The 19,137-nt window shown below is 44.1% G+C and overlaps 1 protein-coding gene and 1 long non-coding RNA gene across 2 annotated transcripts; one reads left to right on the forward strand and one right to left on the reverse strand.

Annotated features, from left to right (window-relative positions):
- Positions 1-303: 303 nt before the first annotated feature.
- Positions 304-1,077, forward strand: LOC306919094. The gene is made up of 2 exons (XR_013789466.1): positions 304-803; positions 926-1,077. It is a non-coding gene; the product is annotated as an uncharacterized lncRNA (long non-coding RNA).
- On the reverse strand, positions 444-17,279 carry LOC306919093 (tubulin beta-4B chain). Its single transcript, XM_079531929.1, has 8 exons — positions 17,129-17,279; positions 15,607-15,715; positions 13,638-13,748; positions 11,841-12,085; positions 9,355-9,677; positions 5,945-6,101; positions 4,066-4,253; positions 444-2,052 (listed from the first exon to the last, which is right to left on the reverse strand). Exons 1-8 carry the CDS (start codon positions 17,183-17,185, stop codon positions 1,905-1,907), a joined length of 1,338 nt encoding a protein of 445 aa, XP_079388055.1. The 5' UTR covers positions 17,186-17,279; the 3' UTR covers positions 444-1,904.
- Positions 17,280-19,137: the final 1,858 nt, after the last annotated feature.

A 19,137-nucleotide genomic window follows, 5' to 3' on the forward strand; every position in this document is an offset into this window, starting at 1 on the left:
GTTAAATGGCTCAATGACTCATTCTACAATGTCATCATTTAATTATCTACTTAATTTATCTGAAGTGAATGTTTTTATTTCAGTTTATGCCATGTTGGCATTTAAAGACTTCAAGCGATGACGCTGAAAGACTAGTAATAGAGGGGTAGGGTTATATCCTTTACTTCTCCCTACTCCTTTTCAAAAATGTAAACTTAAAGAATATAAGAATTATAATAGTTGCAGCCAGTGAGGTGTTTGTTTTGTGAATATTATTTGTTCTATATTGCACTTATTTTAATTCTTTGACAAATTTTATCATGTTCGGAATAAAGTTTCATGCATACAATGAATATCATCAACCTACTAAATACATCAAGGCCAATTACAATCAACTCAAAATGTCCAAAGATCAAGTTGTTTATTATTGAAAAGGTGTATTTATGAATGAACCAGGAGTCATATTTGCATGAAAATTTAAAAATGTTTATTTCCCCACCAGATTGTATCCGCATCAACAGAGTCTTAGCAAACAGGCTAAAGCTAGCGGTGCGTCACCATCAACAACAGAACAGGACAGAGTGGTGACTGGAGCAGCCCTAAAGCTACAGGTGTCATTAAACAAAACAGACAAACAGGGCAAAAGAAAAGCTTAAATCTACAGTAAAGACCTGCATAGGCTGAGCTGCCGAACTGGAAACTTCAGTGTCTTATCTAAGTCAGTGCATGGTTCTCAAACATTTGTCAAGGACTATCATAAACTCTTTGCCACAAAAGGTTCAATTTGGAGCCTTGAGGAGTTAGCCTGGGGTTCCTAGCCTGGGGTTCCCAGCCTGCTTCGCTGCGTTCCGTGAACTCGTTTTGTCACTCGCTAGTCACGACTCACGAGTGACAAAACAAGTTCACGGAACACAGCGAAGAAGGCTGGGAACCTCAGGCTACTGAGGATAGTCCCCGCTTTTGCGAACCACTAAATCTACAACATCCGCATCCATCTACAGTTGTTTTACAGTAGAGAAGTTAAATGGATTTTTAGAACCATTTTTTTGAAGTGCAAACCAATCAATCAACCATCCTACAATTAAACAGTTTTCAGAACTACAACAGTCTTAATCCATAACAGACATTCTCGACCATCATCACCACAAAAATGCCACCATCATGACATGGACTTACAGATCTAATGAACACAGAGTGACATACACAGAATACGATGATAGAACGACACTATGGGTGCGTTGGGAAAGATACCGCACCGGAGCACACTCGTATTAGTTTGCATTGCAGTGTGCCCAGTGCGCCATTTCCGAACGCACCCTAAAACAGACAGATTAAGACACAAACACATGGACAAGACATTAGTGTTGATTAGCATTAGCAGCTCAGCTAACAGCATGGATCCTCCCATAAACTCCGTACTTCTCAAACTGTTCGGACCACCCAAAATAATAAATCCTATTTGAACTGGGGATAATCAATCCTATTTGAACTGGGGAACTCTGCCAAACACTTATTGGAATTGTAGGAGTTGGTTGAGGCCATTACATTTATTTGGGCTTAGTTTCACGGATAAATAATTATGAAAATAGACGATCTACATTGTGAGCATGTAGGTTGGCCATTCTCAAAGGATTTGACTCGTTCTTTGGGAATATTTGACAATTTCGCCAACGCTTTGACCATTTTGATAGTTTATTGATTACTCTCGATGCAGTAATGGCTTAAAACATATATATTTTTTAACTTTTTCATTTTAGATGTATTAAAATGGTCTTTAAAATTAAATCATATGGAGTGTGAGGAGCACTGCCCTAACGTTAACAGGGGGTGGTGGTCCCTCACAGTGTGAGGAGCACTGCCCTAACGTTAACGGGGGGGGTGGTGGTCCCTCAGCAGGTCCTCCTCTCGGGGGTGGTGGTGGTCTCTCAGGCCAGGTCCTCCTCACCCTCCTCCTCAAACTCTCCCTCCTCCTCCGCGGTGGCGTCCTGGTACTGCTGGTACTCGGACACCAGGTCGTTCATGTTGCTCTCAGCCTCTGTGAACTCCATCTCGTCCATGCCCTCGCCAGTGTACCTGGAGACAGGGGCACACACACACACACGTGTTAGGAAGAACACTAAAAACACCTTGCCCCCACACACACACACACACACACACACACACACACACACACACACACACACACACACACACACACACACACACACACACACACACACACACACACACACACACACACACACACACACACACACACACACACACACACACACACACACACACACACACACACACACACACACACACACACACACACACACACACACACACACACACACACACACACACACACACACACACACACACACACACACACACACACACACACACACACACACACACACACACACACACACACACACACACACACACACACACACACACACACACACACACTCCACAATCCCCAAATGCTAGATAGAATACTCAAGTACTAGAGAACTACACCTCCCGAAATCCGAGCAAGGAAGCTGCCATTTCCGTTCACAAAAATATATTAGTAAACTATAGAATGTAATCTTTACATTATTTTTTTTCCATTTCTGCTAAGCAGCAAGCGCTATATATATATATATATGCTTAGATGATTTCGAATTATATTAGGATAAATTTGCACGACTGTAAAGACGAAACTGAAGTGGGGAGGAGGCCTCACTCCCGCTTTATAACCTGCTCGTGATCAGAGCTTCCGTTGCTCCAGACTGTACGACGGAAGCATTTATATTTGACTCATGATCAGAGCTTCCGTTGCTCCAGACTGTACGACGGAAGCATTTATATTTCACTCATGATCAGAGCTTCCGTTGGTCCAGACTGTATGACGGAAGCATTTATATTTGACTCATGATCAGAGCTTCCGTTGCTCCAGACTGTACGACGGAAGCATTTATATTTCACTCATGATCAGAGCTTCCGTTGCTCCAGACTGTATGACGGAAGCATTTATATTTTACTCATGATCAGATCTTCCGTTGCTCCAGACTGTACGACGGAAGCATTTATATTTTACTCATGATCAGAGCTTCCGTTGCTCCAGACTGTATGACGGAAGCATTTATATTTGACTCATGATCAGATCTTCCGTTGCTCCAGACTGTATGACTGAAGCATTTATATTTTACTCATGATCAGATCTTCCGTTGCTCCAGACTATGACGGAAGCATTTATATTTTACTCATGATCAGATCTTCCGTTGCTCCAGACTGTATGACGGAAGCATTTATATTTTACTCATGATCAGATCTTCCGTTGCTCCAGACTGTATGACTGAAGCATTTATATTTTACTCATGATCAGAGCTTCCGTTGCTCCAGACTATGACTGAAGCATTTATATTTTACTCATGATCAGAGCTTCCGTTGCTCCAGACTGTATGACGGAAGCATTTGAAAATTGCACTTCACTCAGTCAGTGAGCGTTCTACGTTGGGTCAAATATGCAAAGTAACGGGTGCACTCTGATAATGGCAGATCTACAAGCTCCCAGCGCATTGTGAGCTTGTAGATCTGCCATCAGAGTGTACCAGGCAACCAAGCTTGTCTTTTAGTTCTACTGGATCTCATCTCCCTCCCTCCCTAGCATTGTAGTCTTAATAGTCTAGTTTTTATCTGTTGATGAAATAGTCACTATATTTATTCTTAGTTATAGTCATCATAGCCTGGGGTCCAGCTATGCTTTCTATGGCATAGGCAGCTCCCGGCAGGATCCGCCAGATGCAGCTGTAGGACATGAGACTAATTAATTTGAGCGACAGAGAGAGGAGTGTGCGTCAATTTAACAAAGGTGCAGACGATCAGAAATCAGCCGAGTGATCGACGTTTGCGCTACTCTATGCCGAATTGAAGTGGACTCTGTCCCAGACATTTTATTTTCTCCCCGGAAATAAAAACGTCTGGGTTTCCGAGGCTATAGTCATCATAGCTTAGTTTTTATTTATGTGGAGTCAGCGGAAAAATTAAAAAAGGTAGTCGGCGAAAAATTTTCGCCGTAGTTTTAGTCGCCGGTGCAACGGCGGCTCTACGTACCAGTGGAGGAAGGCCTTGCGGCGGAACATGGCGGTGAACTGCTCCGAGATGCGCTTGAACAGCTCCTGGATGGCCGTGCTGTTGCCGATGAAGGTGGCCGCCATCTTGAGGCCGCGGGGCGGGATGTCGCAGACGGCCGTCTTCACGTTGTTGGGGATCCATTCCACAAAGTAGCTGCTGTTCTTGTTCTGCAACGGAGGAGGAGGGAGCGGAGGTTGGTGGTGTGGTTCCATCAGTTTATTTTTTTTAACAGTTTTGACAGCAAATTGTGATTTAATTTCAGCCATATTTTCTGAAACTATTTAGTGTGCCAGTCGGTTCCCTCCCGATTTTACACGTGGTCGCATGCTGAAAATAGCCGATCTACAAGCTCACAACACGTCGCAGTGCGGCGCGTTGTGAACTTGTAGATCTGGCATTTACAGAGCGCAAAACCCGAGCGCAACTAACAACTAACGCAAATGGACTTTTCAATAATTTGATTTATATTGCACTTTTCATTCACAGGGAATCCCAGAGTGCTACACGGTTTAAAAATAAATCATAAAAAACAAATCATAAAAAAAGTTAAAAACAGGGTTATCAAAAAATCAAGTACAAAAGTAGATTAAACCATTTAGGCCTGACCTCAAAATAAATAAAAAATCTAAATCCTCCAGTTTTCTGAAATAAATATTTTCACGATTTTTCAAAAATAGCTAAATTATAACTTATTATATATTATTATACTTATTATATATTGTTTAGATGGAGCCCACAAACAATATTAACAAAAAAAAAGGTCCAAAAAGTCTTATTTATTGTCTGACAAATAAATAAAGTACTTGTTGTACCTTATATGGTGTGCAGGCTCCATCCATACTACTGCAGTCTCTTTAGCCCAGCACCCACCTGTCCATGTGTATTCTACTAACTTCTCGAAACGAAATGTGATGCCGTCATTAACTCTGAGAAGCGTCCCCTAGCCTACCTGCATGTTATTAACTCTGAGAAGCGTCCCCTAGCCTACCTGCACGTTATTAACTCTGAGAAGCGTCCCCCCTAGCCTACCTGCACGTTATTAACTCTGAGAAGCGTCCCCCCTAGCCTACCTGCACGTTATTAACTCTGAGAAGCGTCCCCTAGCCTACCTGCATGTTATTAACTCTGAGAAGCGTCCCCTAGCCTACCTGCACGTTATTAACTCTGAGAAGCGTCCCCCCTAGCCTACCTGCACGTTATTAACTCTGAGAAGCGTCCCCCCTAGCCTACCTGCACGTTATTAACTCTGAGAAGCGTCCCCTAGCCTACCTGCACGTTATTAACTCTGAGAAGCGTCCCCCCTAGCCTACCTGCACGTTATTAACTCTGAGAAGCGTCCCCTAGCCTACCTGCACGTTATTAACTCTGAGAAGCGTCCCCTAGCCTACCTGCACGTTATTAACTCTGAGAAGCGTCCCCTAGCCTACCTGCACGTTATTAACTCTGAGAAGCGTCCCCTAGCCTACCTGCACGTTATTAACTCTGAGAAGCGTCCCCTAGCCTACCTGCACGTTATTAACTCTGAGAAGCGTCCCCTAGCCTACCTGCACGTTATTAACTCTGAGAAGCGTCCCCTAGCCTACCTGCACGTTATTAACTCTGAGAAGCGTCCCCTAGCCTACCTGCATGTTATTAACTCTGAGAAGCGTCCCCTAGCCTACCTGCACGTTATTAACTCTGAGAAGCGTCCCCTAGCCTACCTGCACGTTATTAACTCTGAGAAGCGTCCCCTAGCCTACCTGCACGTTATTAACTCTGAGAAGCGTCCCCCCTAGCCTACCTGCACGTTATTAACTCTGAGAAGCGTCCCTTAGCCTACCTGCACGTTATTAACTCTGAGAAGCGTCCCCTAGCCTACCTGCACGTTGAGCATCTGCTCGTCCACCTCCTTCATGGACATGCGTCCGCGGAAGATGGCCGCCACCGTGAGGTAGCGTCCGTGGCGCGGGTCGCACGCCGCCATCATGTTCTTGGCGTCGAACATCTGCTGTGTGAGCTCTGGAACCGTCAGCGCTCTGCGTGATGGGGGGGAACACAGACAGAAAGATAAAGCTCTGCATGATGGAGGGGAACACAGACAGATAAAGCTCTGCATGGAGGGGGGAACACAGACAGAAAGATAAAGCTCTGCATGGAGGGGGGAACACAGACAGACAGATAAACCTCTGCATGATGGAGGGGGGAACACAGACAGAAAGATAAAGCTCTGCATGATGGAGGGGAACACAGACAGAAAGATAAAGCTCTGCATGATGGAGGGGAACACAGACAGATAAAGCTCTGCATGATGGAGGGGAACACAGACAGAAAGATAAAGCTCTGCATGATGGAGGGGAACACAGACAGAAAGATAAAGCTCTGCATGATGGAGGGGAACACAGACAGAAAGATAAAGCTCTGCATGGAGGGGGGAACACAGACAGAAAGATAAAGCTCTGCATGGAGGGGGGAACACAGACAGAAAGATAAAGCTCTGCATGGAGGGGGGAACACAGACAGACAGATAAAGCTCTGCATGGAGGGGGGAACACAGACAGAAAGATAAAGCTCTGCATGATGGGGGGGGAACACAGACAGACAGATAAAGCTCTGCATGGAGGGGGGAACACAGACAGAAAGATAAAGCTCTGCATGGAGGGGGGAACACAGACAGAAAGATAAAGCTCTGCATGGAGGGGGGAACACAGACAGAAAGATAAAGCTCTGCATGGAGGGGGGAACAGGGGAACACAGACAGAAAGATAAAGCTCTGCATGGAGGGGGGAACACAGACAGAAAGATAAAGCTCTGCATGATGGGGGGGGGAACACAGACAGAAAGATAAAGCTCTGCATGGAGGGGGGAACACAGACAGAAAGATAAAGCTCTGCATGGAGGGGGGAACACAGACAGAAAGATAAAGCTCTGCATGATGGGGGGGGAACACAGACAGAAAGATAAAGCTCTGCATGATGGGGGAACACAGACAGAAAGATAAAGCTCTGCATGATGGGGGGGGGAACACAGACAGACAGACAGACAGATAAAACCTGCTTCTCTGCTATATTATATTATTATATGTGCAACAACTTTTCTTTGCACTCCTTATGTGACCACTTAACCCGTCGTTTGCCGTCTACAGTTCATGACCTTTAGGTGACGTCAGAAATCATACACTACCGCACTTTTTTCTAAACAGTGGGTTGGGACACATTTGTTGGGGGTCACGGGCACATTTTTATGGGTCCCTCAAAAAAAACATTCCCATAAAAAAAAAAAAGCTAAATAAATCATGAATTAGAAGATCTACAAGCTCACAACGCAAAGCACCACATTGTGAGTGAGCTTGTAGATCTGCTATTTTCACTAGTTTGGGTCCTGGGCAAACGCCCAATTTCTCTTTTGGGTCACGGCATGGGCGAAAAAGCTTTCATTTTGGACACTCATGAGACCTCGGCTAATGTTAGGAAAGTGCCCCACCTTGTGACGAAGCCGTAGTACTACACACACGTTCCTGTTCCTTCACAACACAAAACTACATTCCACATACATGTGTTTATAGTAGCTCTGGTGGCTGTCCGCCATGTGAATTCTGCTAGGTTGTTGTCGGCGCAGCTACTGCATTGTGGGACATTTCATAGGAGTGATCTCTGCCCGACAAAGCCAACATGTGGTGATGTTAATTAAAAAATTTTGTAAGTCATGTATTCGACTCGAAGGCCAAATCAGCCGTCAGAGTTTAGAATTTAGTACACGTAGTAACTAGGACGACCATGGAGACTTCAGCCCGGTCATTATTTTGTTCTCCTGCTTGTTACTTAGTTTTGTCATTTTCTTCTTGACCAGAAGGTTAATATAATTTGCATGTTATTTACTTATTTTGACACATGCCATCGTTTATGCTAGGTTCACCTGTGAGCCTAGTTTACTGAGACACTACACTGTCTCTCTGCATTCTATGATCCTTTAGTTTACTGAGACACTACACTGTCTCTCTGCATTCTATGATCCTTTAGTTTACTGAGACACTACACTGTCTCTCTGCATTCTATGATCCTATAGTTTACTGAGACGCTACACTGTCTCTCTGCATTCTATGATCCTATAGTTTACTGAGACACTACACTGTCTCTCTGCATTCTACGATCCTATAGTTTACTGAGACGCTACACTGTCTCTCTGCATTCTATGATCCTATAGTTTACTGAGACACTACACTGTCTCTCTGCATTCTATGATCCTTTAGTTTACTGAGACACTACACTGTCTCTCTGCATTCTATGATCCTTTAGTTTACTGAGACACTACACTGTCTCTCTGCATTCTATGATCCTATAGTTTACTGAGACGCTACACTGTCTCTCTGCATTCTATGATCCTATAGTTTACTGTCTCTCTGCATTCTATGATCCTATAGTTTACTGAGACACTACACTGTCTCTCTGCATTCTATGATCCTATAGTTTACTGAGACGCTACACTGTCTCTCTGCATTCTATGATCCTATAGTTTACTGTCTCTCTGCATTCTATGATCCTATAGTTTACTGAGACACTACACTGTCTCTCTGCATTCTATGATCCTTTAGTTTACTGAGACACTACACTGTCTCTCTGCATTCTATGATCCTTTAGTTTACTGAGACACTACACTGTCTCTCTGCATTCTATGATCCTATAGTTTACTGAGACGCTACACTGTCTCTCTGCATTCTATGATCCTATAGTTTACTGTCTCTCTGCATTCTATGATCCTATAGTTTACTGAGACGCTACACTGTCTCTCTGCATTCTATGATCCTATAGTTTACTGTCTCTGCATTCTATGATCCTATAGTTTACTGAGACGCTACACTGTCTCTCTGCATTCTATGATCCTATAGTTTACTGTCTCTCTGCATTCTATGATCCTAAGTTTACTGAGACACTAAACTGTCTCTCTGCAGTCTATGCATGTGTTAACCTGTGATCCTAGTTTACTGAGACACTGCTGAGAAATGGTGAAAACATTTGCAAATCATTGAATATAATAAGTTTCTTTTAACTAGCATCTTTGCTTCTGGGGGGTCCCATGGAACAACATTTCAGATGGGGTCCCATGGGGGGTCCCATGGAACAACGTTTTCAGATGGGGTCGGCGGCCAATTATATATCATTTTGGGGGTCCTCGACATGAAATAGTTTGAGAACCACTGCAATAGAAACATAATCAACCGTTGGGGTTTAAAAGCCATTTTGTACAATTTGGGGTTAAAACGGCCTAAAGATTTTTTTTTTTAAGTGACCGCACCTGTACTGCTGACTGCCTCGGCTGGTGAGCGGGGCGAAGCCGGGCATGAAGAAGTGCAGGCGGGGGAAGGGCACCATGTTGACCGCCAGCTTCCTCAGGTCGGCGTTGAGCTGCCCGGGGAAGCGCAGACAGGTGGTCACGCCGCTCATGGTGGCAGAGACCAGGTGGTTGAGGTCACCGTAGGTGGGCGTGGTCAGCTTCAGGGTGCGGAAGCAGATGTCGTAGAGCGCCTCGTTGTCGATGCAGTAAGTCTCGTCTGTGTTCTCGACCAGCTGGTGGACGGACAGGGTGGCGTTGTAAGGCTCCACCACCGTATCCGACACCTGGCGACAACAAACAGGAGAGAGAGAGAGCGTTAATAAATAAACAGGTAGGGTGGGGGAGGGGAGGGTCCAAGACAAAGCAGAGAAAGACGAGACGAGGGAGAAAACACCGGGGGTGAGAGACAGAGAGAAGACAATTTACCATGTAGGCATTTAGCAGACGCTCTTAATCCAGAGTGATTTACAGTAAGCAACACCACCACATGCTAATACAGCAAATACATAAAAATAGTCGTCAAGATCCACAAGTATAAGCTAAGAACCCAACATTTGTCTAACTAGAATATCTGTACAATGAAACTATGAGTGCCACGTCTACATAAAATGCCATCTATTCTAAATGACATGAGTTGAGCCTTTGCATAAACATAATGCCTGCAAGGCCGAGGCTGTAGAGTCAGTCTTTCATGACGACGACAGGCCTGGAAAATAATTTCTCAGACATTTCAGAAAGTTTTTATTTAAAGTCCTTTTAAGCCTCGGACAAAGCCAACTCGGATTTTGACAACTGATGACAACCTGCCCTTTTTTGCACGAAAAACACTCCATTTATGATGACGGCTATGGCTGTTTTTAGCCCAAGGAGTGTTTTTCGTGCAAAACTAATGCTTGGAATGGAATCAGAAATTCTGAACAACTAACAATTAATGAACAAAGGTTTTTTTTTTGGGAGGATCCCATATTTAGTTCGGTGACCATGATGGGGCTAAAGAATGGTTCTGTGTTGTTCACGTTCTGTTCTCCCACCGGAATAAAAAGCCTCACAAACCACAGTCTCCTAAGACAACATTAGGGGCGGCAGTGGCTCAGGGGTAGAGTGGCCGGATGGTAACCGCAAGGTTGCCAGTTCAAACCCTGCGGCCTCCCCCAGAGTTAGTGTCGAAGTGTCCTCCTTGAGCAAGACACTGAACCCCCAATATTGCTCCTGATGTGCTGGTTTGTGCCTTGCATGGTTTCCGCCACCATCGGTGTATGGATGTGTGTGTGAATGTAATCTATGTAAAGCGCATTGGATAAAGGCGCTATATAAATGCACCATTTACAACCTACGGCACACAGCTTCTCTATAGTTTGTGTTTGGTAGTTTCCATGGCAGGGAAAGGTAGGTACCTTGGGAGACGGCACCACACCGAAGGGCTTTTACCACCACCGTCTGTGCTTTAGTTAAGGGCCGTTGCTTAGCAACCTAGAACCATGCATACGTTGTTGAAGAAGCGCTATCTATCATAAACCACATGACGGAGTTCTCTGCCATCAGCAGGGAATGTGTTAACTGCTGTGCTGACTGACTGACTGACTGACTGACTTCCCCCTGGCAGTGACGGCATCAACAACAACGTCCCATCTCATCCAGCCTCAGGACCCAGGCTTTGATTTTCATTCGCAGTCGGCTCAGAAATAAAAGCCCGGGGGAAACGAATTGGAAAATCTGCCATAAGCCTACAGTATACAGTATACCACAGTATACAGTATACTTCCTTGTGTTTCGCTAACCAACAACAGTACAGAGGCACGTCGCTGCAAATTTGGTGACAATCAGTGTTCTCCGCTGTTTTCTACCACGGAGGGGAGCTCAGATCAGGGGAACCAATAGGGTCCAGCGCCTGTTTTTCGACCGGCACCCGCCCCTCTAGACCAGAAAGCACACGGGCTGGGCCAGGCAACCATAGACAAATAAACGTAGACGCCCTTTTCCGGCTCTGAGGCGCGTGTCACAAATGAGGGCACAATTTTCCCCGAGATTCCTTGCAAAGCATTTGCCTTCAATGGGCAGCTTCCGCGGGCGTAACGTAAGTCCCGGAAAAGACGCGGTGTGATTGGCCAGTAGTCACTTGAGTGACAGCAAAAGACATGGAGTCGCATGAATGACGTCACTTGGGCAGCGACGCAGCCGCCTTCAGCAAATGCCTTCGGCACTTTTAAATAAGAAAGCTGCGGAGAACTGTAGTTTTGTGTAATCCCCCCTGGCTCTGATGTTGTATTAATAACGTAGATGTTTGTGTGGTATTGTAATGTATTGTCATGACTGTTAAAGCCTTTACTTCAGCACTGCACTTCCGCTCGACTTCCTGCCTTCATTGGGATACACGTCGCTCCAATGAACTGCAGCGTCCAGTGAGGCATCTATTTTTAGAATGTCTACGCAGGCTGCATCTGGCGTACCTTGGGAGAGGGCACAACGCTGAAGGTGTTCATGATGCGGTCGGGGTACTCCTCTCGGATCTTGCTGATGAGCAGGGTGCCCATGCCCGAGCCAGTGCCGCCGCCCAGGGAGTGGGTGAGCTGGAAACCCTGGAGACAGTCGCAGCTCTCCGCCTCCTTACGCACCACATCTAGGACCGAGTCCACCAGCTCCGCTCCCTCCGTGTAGTGGCCCTTCGCCCAGTTGTTACCTGCACCGCTCTGGCCTGTGTAACGTGCACACGTGACAAAAGAGGATGAAAACAGCGTCAAAAAGACACACATAAAAAAAAAACAACAATAGGCTGGCCTGGCTGGGTGCTGGAAACGTTTGAGCCAAAACTCTTACTCAGGTCTGAGGAAAACGTTACCATTTATGAAGTAGTCTCACGTAGCCAGACAACCATTACACAATATATAGAGTAGATGCTATAGAGTCTGGAACTACTGCCATTTCCGTGAACAAACATTACATTGTATATTTTTTGATTGCTAAGCAGCAAGCTATTTAATATATGCTTAGATCAGTCTCCACTTCCGCTTTATATTTTACTCATGCTCAGAGCTTCCGTTGCTCCAGACTGTATGACGGAAGCATTTAGATTTTACTCATGATCAGAGCTTCCGTTGCTCCAGACTGTATGACGGAAGCATTTATATTTTACTCATGATCAGAGCTTCCGTTGCTCCAGACTGTATGACGGAAGCATTTGAAAATTGCGAGAGGCAACACGAGAATATTCTGGGAGCAGAAAAATGGTGTGCGGAGTCTTTATTCTTGGGTTAAGGTACACAAACATATAGGGCTGTCACTCACTACTATAAGATTATACTTGCCGATTAATTGTCTCTCAAATGATTAACAATTTGATTGCGGTTCCGTCATTGAACATTCTGTTTGGCTTTGTAAACAAAATGGTGCACAGGGCAATGTGAAAAACAACTTACACAATTTAATAACTTCATACTTAAAAAATAAAAACAGGAATTGTGGAAATAGCCGATCTACAAGATGCTTTTGAGCTTGTCAACATGGAAAGGATTATGACGATGATGCAAAAAAATTAAAATAAATCATGTGAATGATGATCTCAAATAATTGCTATGATGTCATTATTGTGACAGGCCTAGTAGCCTGAAGGTCGATTCTTATCGGTGAGCAACACCCTGAAACACCATGGGTTTAGTATTTTGTCATCTGGGTTTTATTTTTTCCCCACCCGATCAAACTTTCAAGTTTAACCCATTTTGGGCAGGAACCCCTTTTGGTGTTAGCATTATGTTATGCTTTAGCTATTGAAAAATAGCAGATCTACAAGCTCATAGCGCGCCGAGTGGCGCGAGTGCCTCACTCCCAATCTTCCACCGTAGCCTGAAAACCCACATTTTGACTCCATCATGGCCCATAGCACTTGCCCTAGCCCCTTAGACAGAACTTTATGTAGACTTAGATAGCATTTTATACAGACTTATAGCATGTTACGTAGAAAGCACTAGAGTTGCATTTTATGTAGTCATAGCACTTTATATTATAAATGTATACTTTCATTATATAGAAATTCCACTGTTACATTCTTAGCTTATGCATGTTTCATGATAACTACTTTTATGCATGTTTCATGATAACTACTTTTTATGTATGTGATGTATTGCCATGCTTTCTGTTCTTGCTTAATGTAACTCTGGATTAAGAGCGTCTGATAAATGCCTAAATTGTAACATTGACAAGGAGACATTGTGGGAAAACGACAAAACAAAAAAAAAATCACCCTGACTCACCAAAGACAAAGTTGTCGGGTCGGAAGATCTGTCCGAACGGACCGGACCTCACAGAGTCCATGGTGCCTGGCTCCAGGTCTACGAGGACCGCCCGCGGGACATACTTACCACCTGGTGTTACAGAACACAAGCATGTCAATAATTTATTCATGTCAGTTGTCAGGTCATCTCGTGGCTGGAGACAAGGACACGTGAATTATTTTATTTATTCATTCAGCCGATGATAAAAAGGACAGAGCACATCATAACATAATTATGACAAAAACACCGATATCCAATTATTTGCACGGTCAAATTGACAGATAACGAGATTGCAATGAGATTCTGGGTGAAGATGCAGAATTCTAATACGGTGTTCTTATTACGTGATTTATTAGAACTACCGATATTGGTTAAAAGAAAGTAAATGTAATGTAGTATTTTTCAGACTTCCTTCTAAAAGATTCTACAGAAAAAACACTGTCTTTATCATCACCTTTTCAATATTATAAAATAAACTTTCGTCTAAAGACAAATATGTTAATCGTTATTGGTTTTCATAGCAATCTTGCATTTTTTGAAGGCAGATACAGTGCAGATACCGATTGGTACAGATATCGATATGGTACAGATATCGATACGGTGCATGCCGAATTGTGGGTACATTTCTGACACCAGCCTGGTGAACTCATACAGTTCACTTCACCGACGGTCAATGAAACATAGTCCAACAAACACCTACTGTCAATACAAATGTATAATACATTAGATTTATTCTTCGAGGTTCTCAAAGTCGCTTTACAGGGCAAAAAGACAAACCGGCTACATTAGGGAAACTAGTTAACCCATTCTGGGCGGGAACCCCTTTTGGTGTTGGCATTATGTTATGCTTTAGCTATTGAAAAATAGCAGATCTACAAGCTCATAGTAGCTTGTAGGTCTGCCATTTTAGAAAAATCGAAGAACCACTGACATAGAAACATAGCTTTTTCAGAAAACTGTCAGGATGTAGAAGACATTTTTAGAATCTGATCTCAGGTCAAAATGGGTTAAACATGTATCCTACATCAACCTCATCAATAATAATAATAAATAAATAAATACATTCAATGAATGTATATAGCGCTTTTTGGAGGTACTCAAAGTCGCTTTACAGGACAAAACTAAAAATCAGCTACATTAGGGAACAGAGTTTTTAAAAAGAATCAATAAAACACTCCTACAATTATGAAACATGACCACCACAGTAGTGTATCTCGGGGAGACACAAGTCTGCCATCTACTGGACTGTTCTAGAACAATCTGCCCTCTGAGTGTGCTGTGTCACTGCTGGTTTATTTGCTTCCATTTTGTACAGATTTAAAGGGTTCATGAATTAAACAAATTCAATGATTTTACAAGAGAATATAAAATAAACAAAAATTGAATTACATAAATTAGAAAACAAATGTTTAATAAGTAATGAACAGCCGATCTACAAAGCATCACATTGCAACGCGTTGTGAGCTTGTAGATCTGCCATTTTCACTAGCTTGAGTCCCGGGGCAAGCATCACATGACTCTCTTGGTTCTGTAGTTTAGGAACCAGTGAGTGGTGTAGTGAACCTGGTTCTGGTGTTTAGGAACCCAGTGAGTGGTGTAGTGAACCTGGTTCTGGTGTTTAGGAACCCAGTGAGTGGTGTAGTGAACCTGGTTCTGGTGTTTAGGAACCCAGTGAGTGGTGTAGTGAACCTGGTTCTGGTGTTTAGGAACCCAGTGAGTGGTGTAGTGAACCTGGTTCTGGTGTTTAGGAACCCAGTGAGTGGTGTAGTGAACCTGGTTCTGGTGTTTAGGAACCCAGTGAGTGGTGTAGTGAACCTGGTTCTGGTGTTTAGGAACCCAGTGAGTGGTGTAGTGAACCTGGTTCTGGTGTTTAGGAAACCAGTGAGTGGGTGTAGTGAACCTGGCTGACATGACGTCAGCTTTAATTAAGACCAATTGGTTTAATTACCCGTTGCCTCATTGTAATAGACGTTGATTCTCTCCAGCTGCAGGTCGCTGTCGCCATGGTACGTCCCTGTGGGGTCGATGCCGTGCTCGTCACTGATCACCTCCCAGAACTAGGAAAAGATAACATAATCACTGATCACCTCCCAGAACTAGAGAAAGATAACATAGTCACTGATCACCTCCCAGAACTAGAGCAAGATAACATGGTCACTGTTCACCTCCCAGAACTAGAGAAAGATAACTAGTCACTGATCACCTCCCAGAACTAGAGCAAGATAACATAGTCACTGTTCACCTCCCAGAACTAGAGCAAGATAACATGGTCACTGATCACCTCCCAGAACTAGAACAACATAACAGTCACCTCCCAGAACTAGAGCAAGATAACATAGTCACTGGTCACCTCCCAGAACTAGAGAAAGATAAAAACACAGTCACTGTTCACCTCCCAGAACTAGGAAAAGATAAACAGAGTCACTGATCACATCCCAAAACTAGTAAAAGATAAAAACATCGTCACTAAACACCTCCACAAACTAGGATTAATTAAAAGATCAACACAGATCACCTCCCTGTAAATGGTGCATTCTCAATGCACCACTTTGCGCCCCGTCACTTATAAGGGTTAGGCTCGGCTGCCAAGTGCTGCTGGAAAAGGAAATCACAAATCAGTATATACCCCTAAAGCTTGTCGACATACGGCAGCACACAGTGCTGTAAAATATCCCAATAGATGGTTGTGTTGTATCAACAATTGATAAAACAGTGATGATTTGGGTCCATGTTATCTGCATGGTGTTGGTCTACTGACAGTGAAAACTAACTTCACTTCACACTGGAGTCAACACACAGAGCCATAGCTTAGTGCTTCAGTACGTTGACAAGCTTTATGGAGATGCTGATTTTCCTTTCCAGCTCGATGTGGCACCTGCCCACAGAGCCCAAAACTACCAGTGACTGGTGTTAACTGACCAGCCAACTGGCCTGACCCCCACAGATAATCTAGGTTGTATTGTCAAGAGGCACTAGATTAGTAGACTCAACAATTAAATACAAATGAGTTTAAATTAAAAGCTGCCATCAAAGCAAATCTGGGATTATAACACCTCGACAGTGCGACAGTTTTATCGCATCCATGCACCACGCCCCACTGATGAAGTAATGTGTTTATTAAAAGTAGCCCAGAGACCACGTATTGACTGCATAAATTAACATATTTCCCAGATGGTCGACATTTCTGTATTATAAATAATTAAATATGTTTTATATAATATTATATATTTTTTTTAGATGCACCTAAACAAATATTGTTTTTGTTAAATAGCCTCTATATTGTGATAGTAATCAATCATTGACTACTAGTGTTTGCACACACAAACACAGACAAACGTACGTACGTACGCACGCAAGCTAGCTAGCTAGCTAGCTAACCTACCCACCGCCTAAAAATACGAATCATGCACTTGTCTTCATCATCAATTTAATTTAGAATCAAATAGCTTGAATACACAGTTCTGTATTACCTTGGCTCCGATCTGGTTGCCGCACTGGCCGGCCTGCAGGTGGACGATTTCCCTCATGGTTGGTCGGTAGAAAAAGGCGTTAAAACGGTTTTATAATAATATAAACGTCGAGTCTTTAGGAGGAGTCGAAGCAGAGCAGCGTCTTCTTCAGTTCTAAATGAAAAAACCTGTTGAGACCGGATGTTTATATAATCCTCCCGCCCTGGGACCGCCCCTCGGAGCACGCCATTGGCCCGTGGAGCCGTCAGTCACGCGAAGCGACGCGTCTCATTGGTTGGTCCCGTGGGGTGGTGGCGTCGGTAGGCGGGGCCACGCCCGGGGAGGGGGAGGGGAGGGGGGAGGGGGGGGCTGACTCTGTTCCACCGTTACCAGGGGCGATGGAAACAATTGGCGCGCGCGCGCCGTGCGTGTGCCCGCCGCGAGGCACGCCAGATGGAGACCGTCGTCAGGGGAACGTTACACATACACACAACACAACACAACTTAGTTACAACACACACACACACACCACACACACACACACACACACACACACACACACACACACACACACACACACACACACACACACACACACCACACACACACACACACACACACACACACACACACACACACACACACACACACACACACACACAGCTCCACCAAAAGCCAAATTTAAGCAATTACATTCCACTAAAAACATGTTGGGCAGGCACATTACTTCATTACATTTCCATCTAAAGCTAAGATCAAATAAACTATAGCTAAACACAATATTAGCACAACTATCACGATTCACGATAGTTTTTTATCTTTTTATTGTGAATATGAACCGAGCAGCTCCTTAACCTCTAGCGTAGATGATTCTCAAAGGACAGCATTAATAATAGCAGCAGCCAGCATTTACCTGTGGTGGAAAAACTACTCACATGTTTTAGTACATAAGTAAAAGTATCAATTCTGCAATGTAGAAATATACTCAACCCTGGAAGGGGCTGCAGCCAGCCCAGACGCTTCTTGCAAATACAAGTAAAAGTTCACAATTCAAAATGTGGGCTACTTGAGTAAAAGTATACAACGGTATTGGTAATGGTATCTATGTAGGCCTATTTAAAGTACCAAAAGTAGAAAGTATTCTACTCATTATGCAGAATGTCCCATTTCACAAGTTTTCAAATGTATAAATTGTATACAAAGTACATATTTTGAATAGGCTATTTCTACTTATAAAAGAGTATTAAAAGAGTGTTTCTACACTTTACTATGAAATCTTGCATTTCCTGCCATGGTTGTTTGGTTGGTCACGCCCCCATATATGGTCATGCCTCGTGACATCACGTGATGTCATCCATATTAAGCCCATATATGGAGATCTCTGATGTCATCAATATTGGCCAGCAACTCTATACATCTGACCTCAAACTCTTAGATCTCCATATATGGAGCTGACCTGTTCTGACATTCCATAATATGTTGATCCTTCCCCATCCGTCCTTCCTCTTCGATGTCTCCCTTTTGACTGATACCTGTCCATTCAAACTCTAGACGGGCCCGCCCCAAAGTTATTAGTGCAGCCGCGCCCGGCAGCCGACGAAAACTAGAGTTCTCAACAGGCCTGAAAATAAAGGCCCGGCCCTACCTGGGCCCTCATCAAACCCTGTACACTCAAGACACTGCCCCCGCTGCCACCCTTAGATCTCCATATATGGAACTGACTTGTTCTGACATTCCATATATTGATCTGACCTCACCAAACCCTGTACACCCAAGACAGCTCCATATATGGCCAGTACAGAATTAATTCCATATCTGCAGCGCTCGCCCAGCAGTCTGCCGTCACCCAGGCGGATGTGTGCACGCCGTGTCGCTTCTCGTCCTCAGGCTTATACTGGTAGGCCTACTGTTATACTGGTAGGCCTACTGTTATACTGGTAGGCCTACACAGGCCTACTGGTAGACCTGTGGCAGCGGTGGCCGAACGGATTGCGGAGCGGTCTTGATACCGGAAGGTCGCCAGTTCGAAT

The sequence above is a fragment of the Electrona antarctica genome (genome assembly GCF_951216825.1).
Source record: "Electrona antarctica genome assembly, contig: scaffold_188, whole genome shotgun sequence".
NCBI lineage: Eukaryota > Metazoa > Chordata > Actinopteri > Myctophiformes > Myctophidae > Electrona > Electrona antarctica.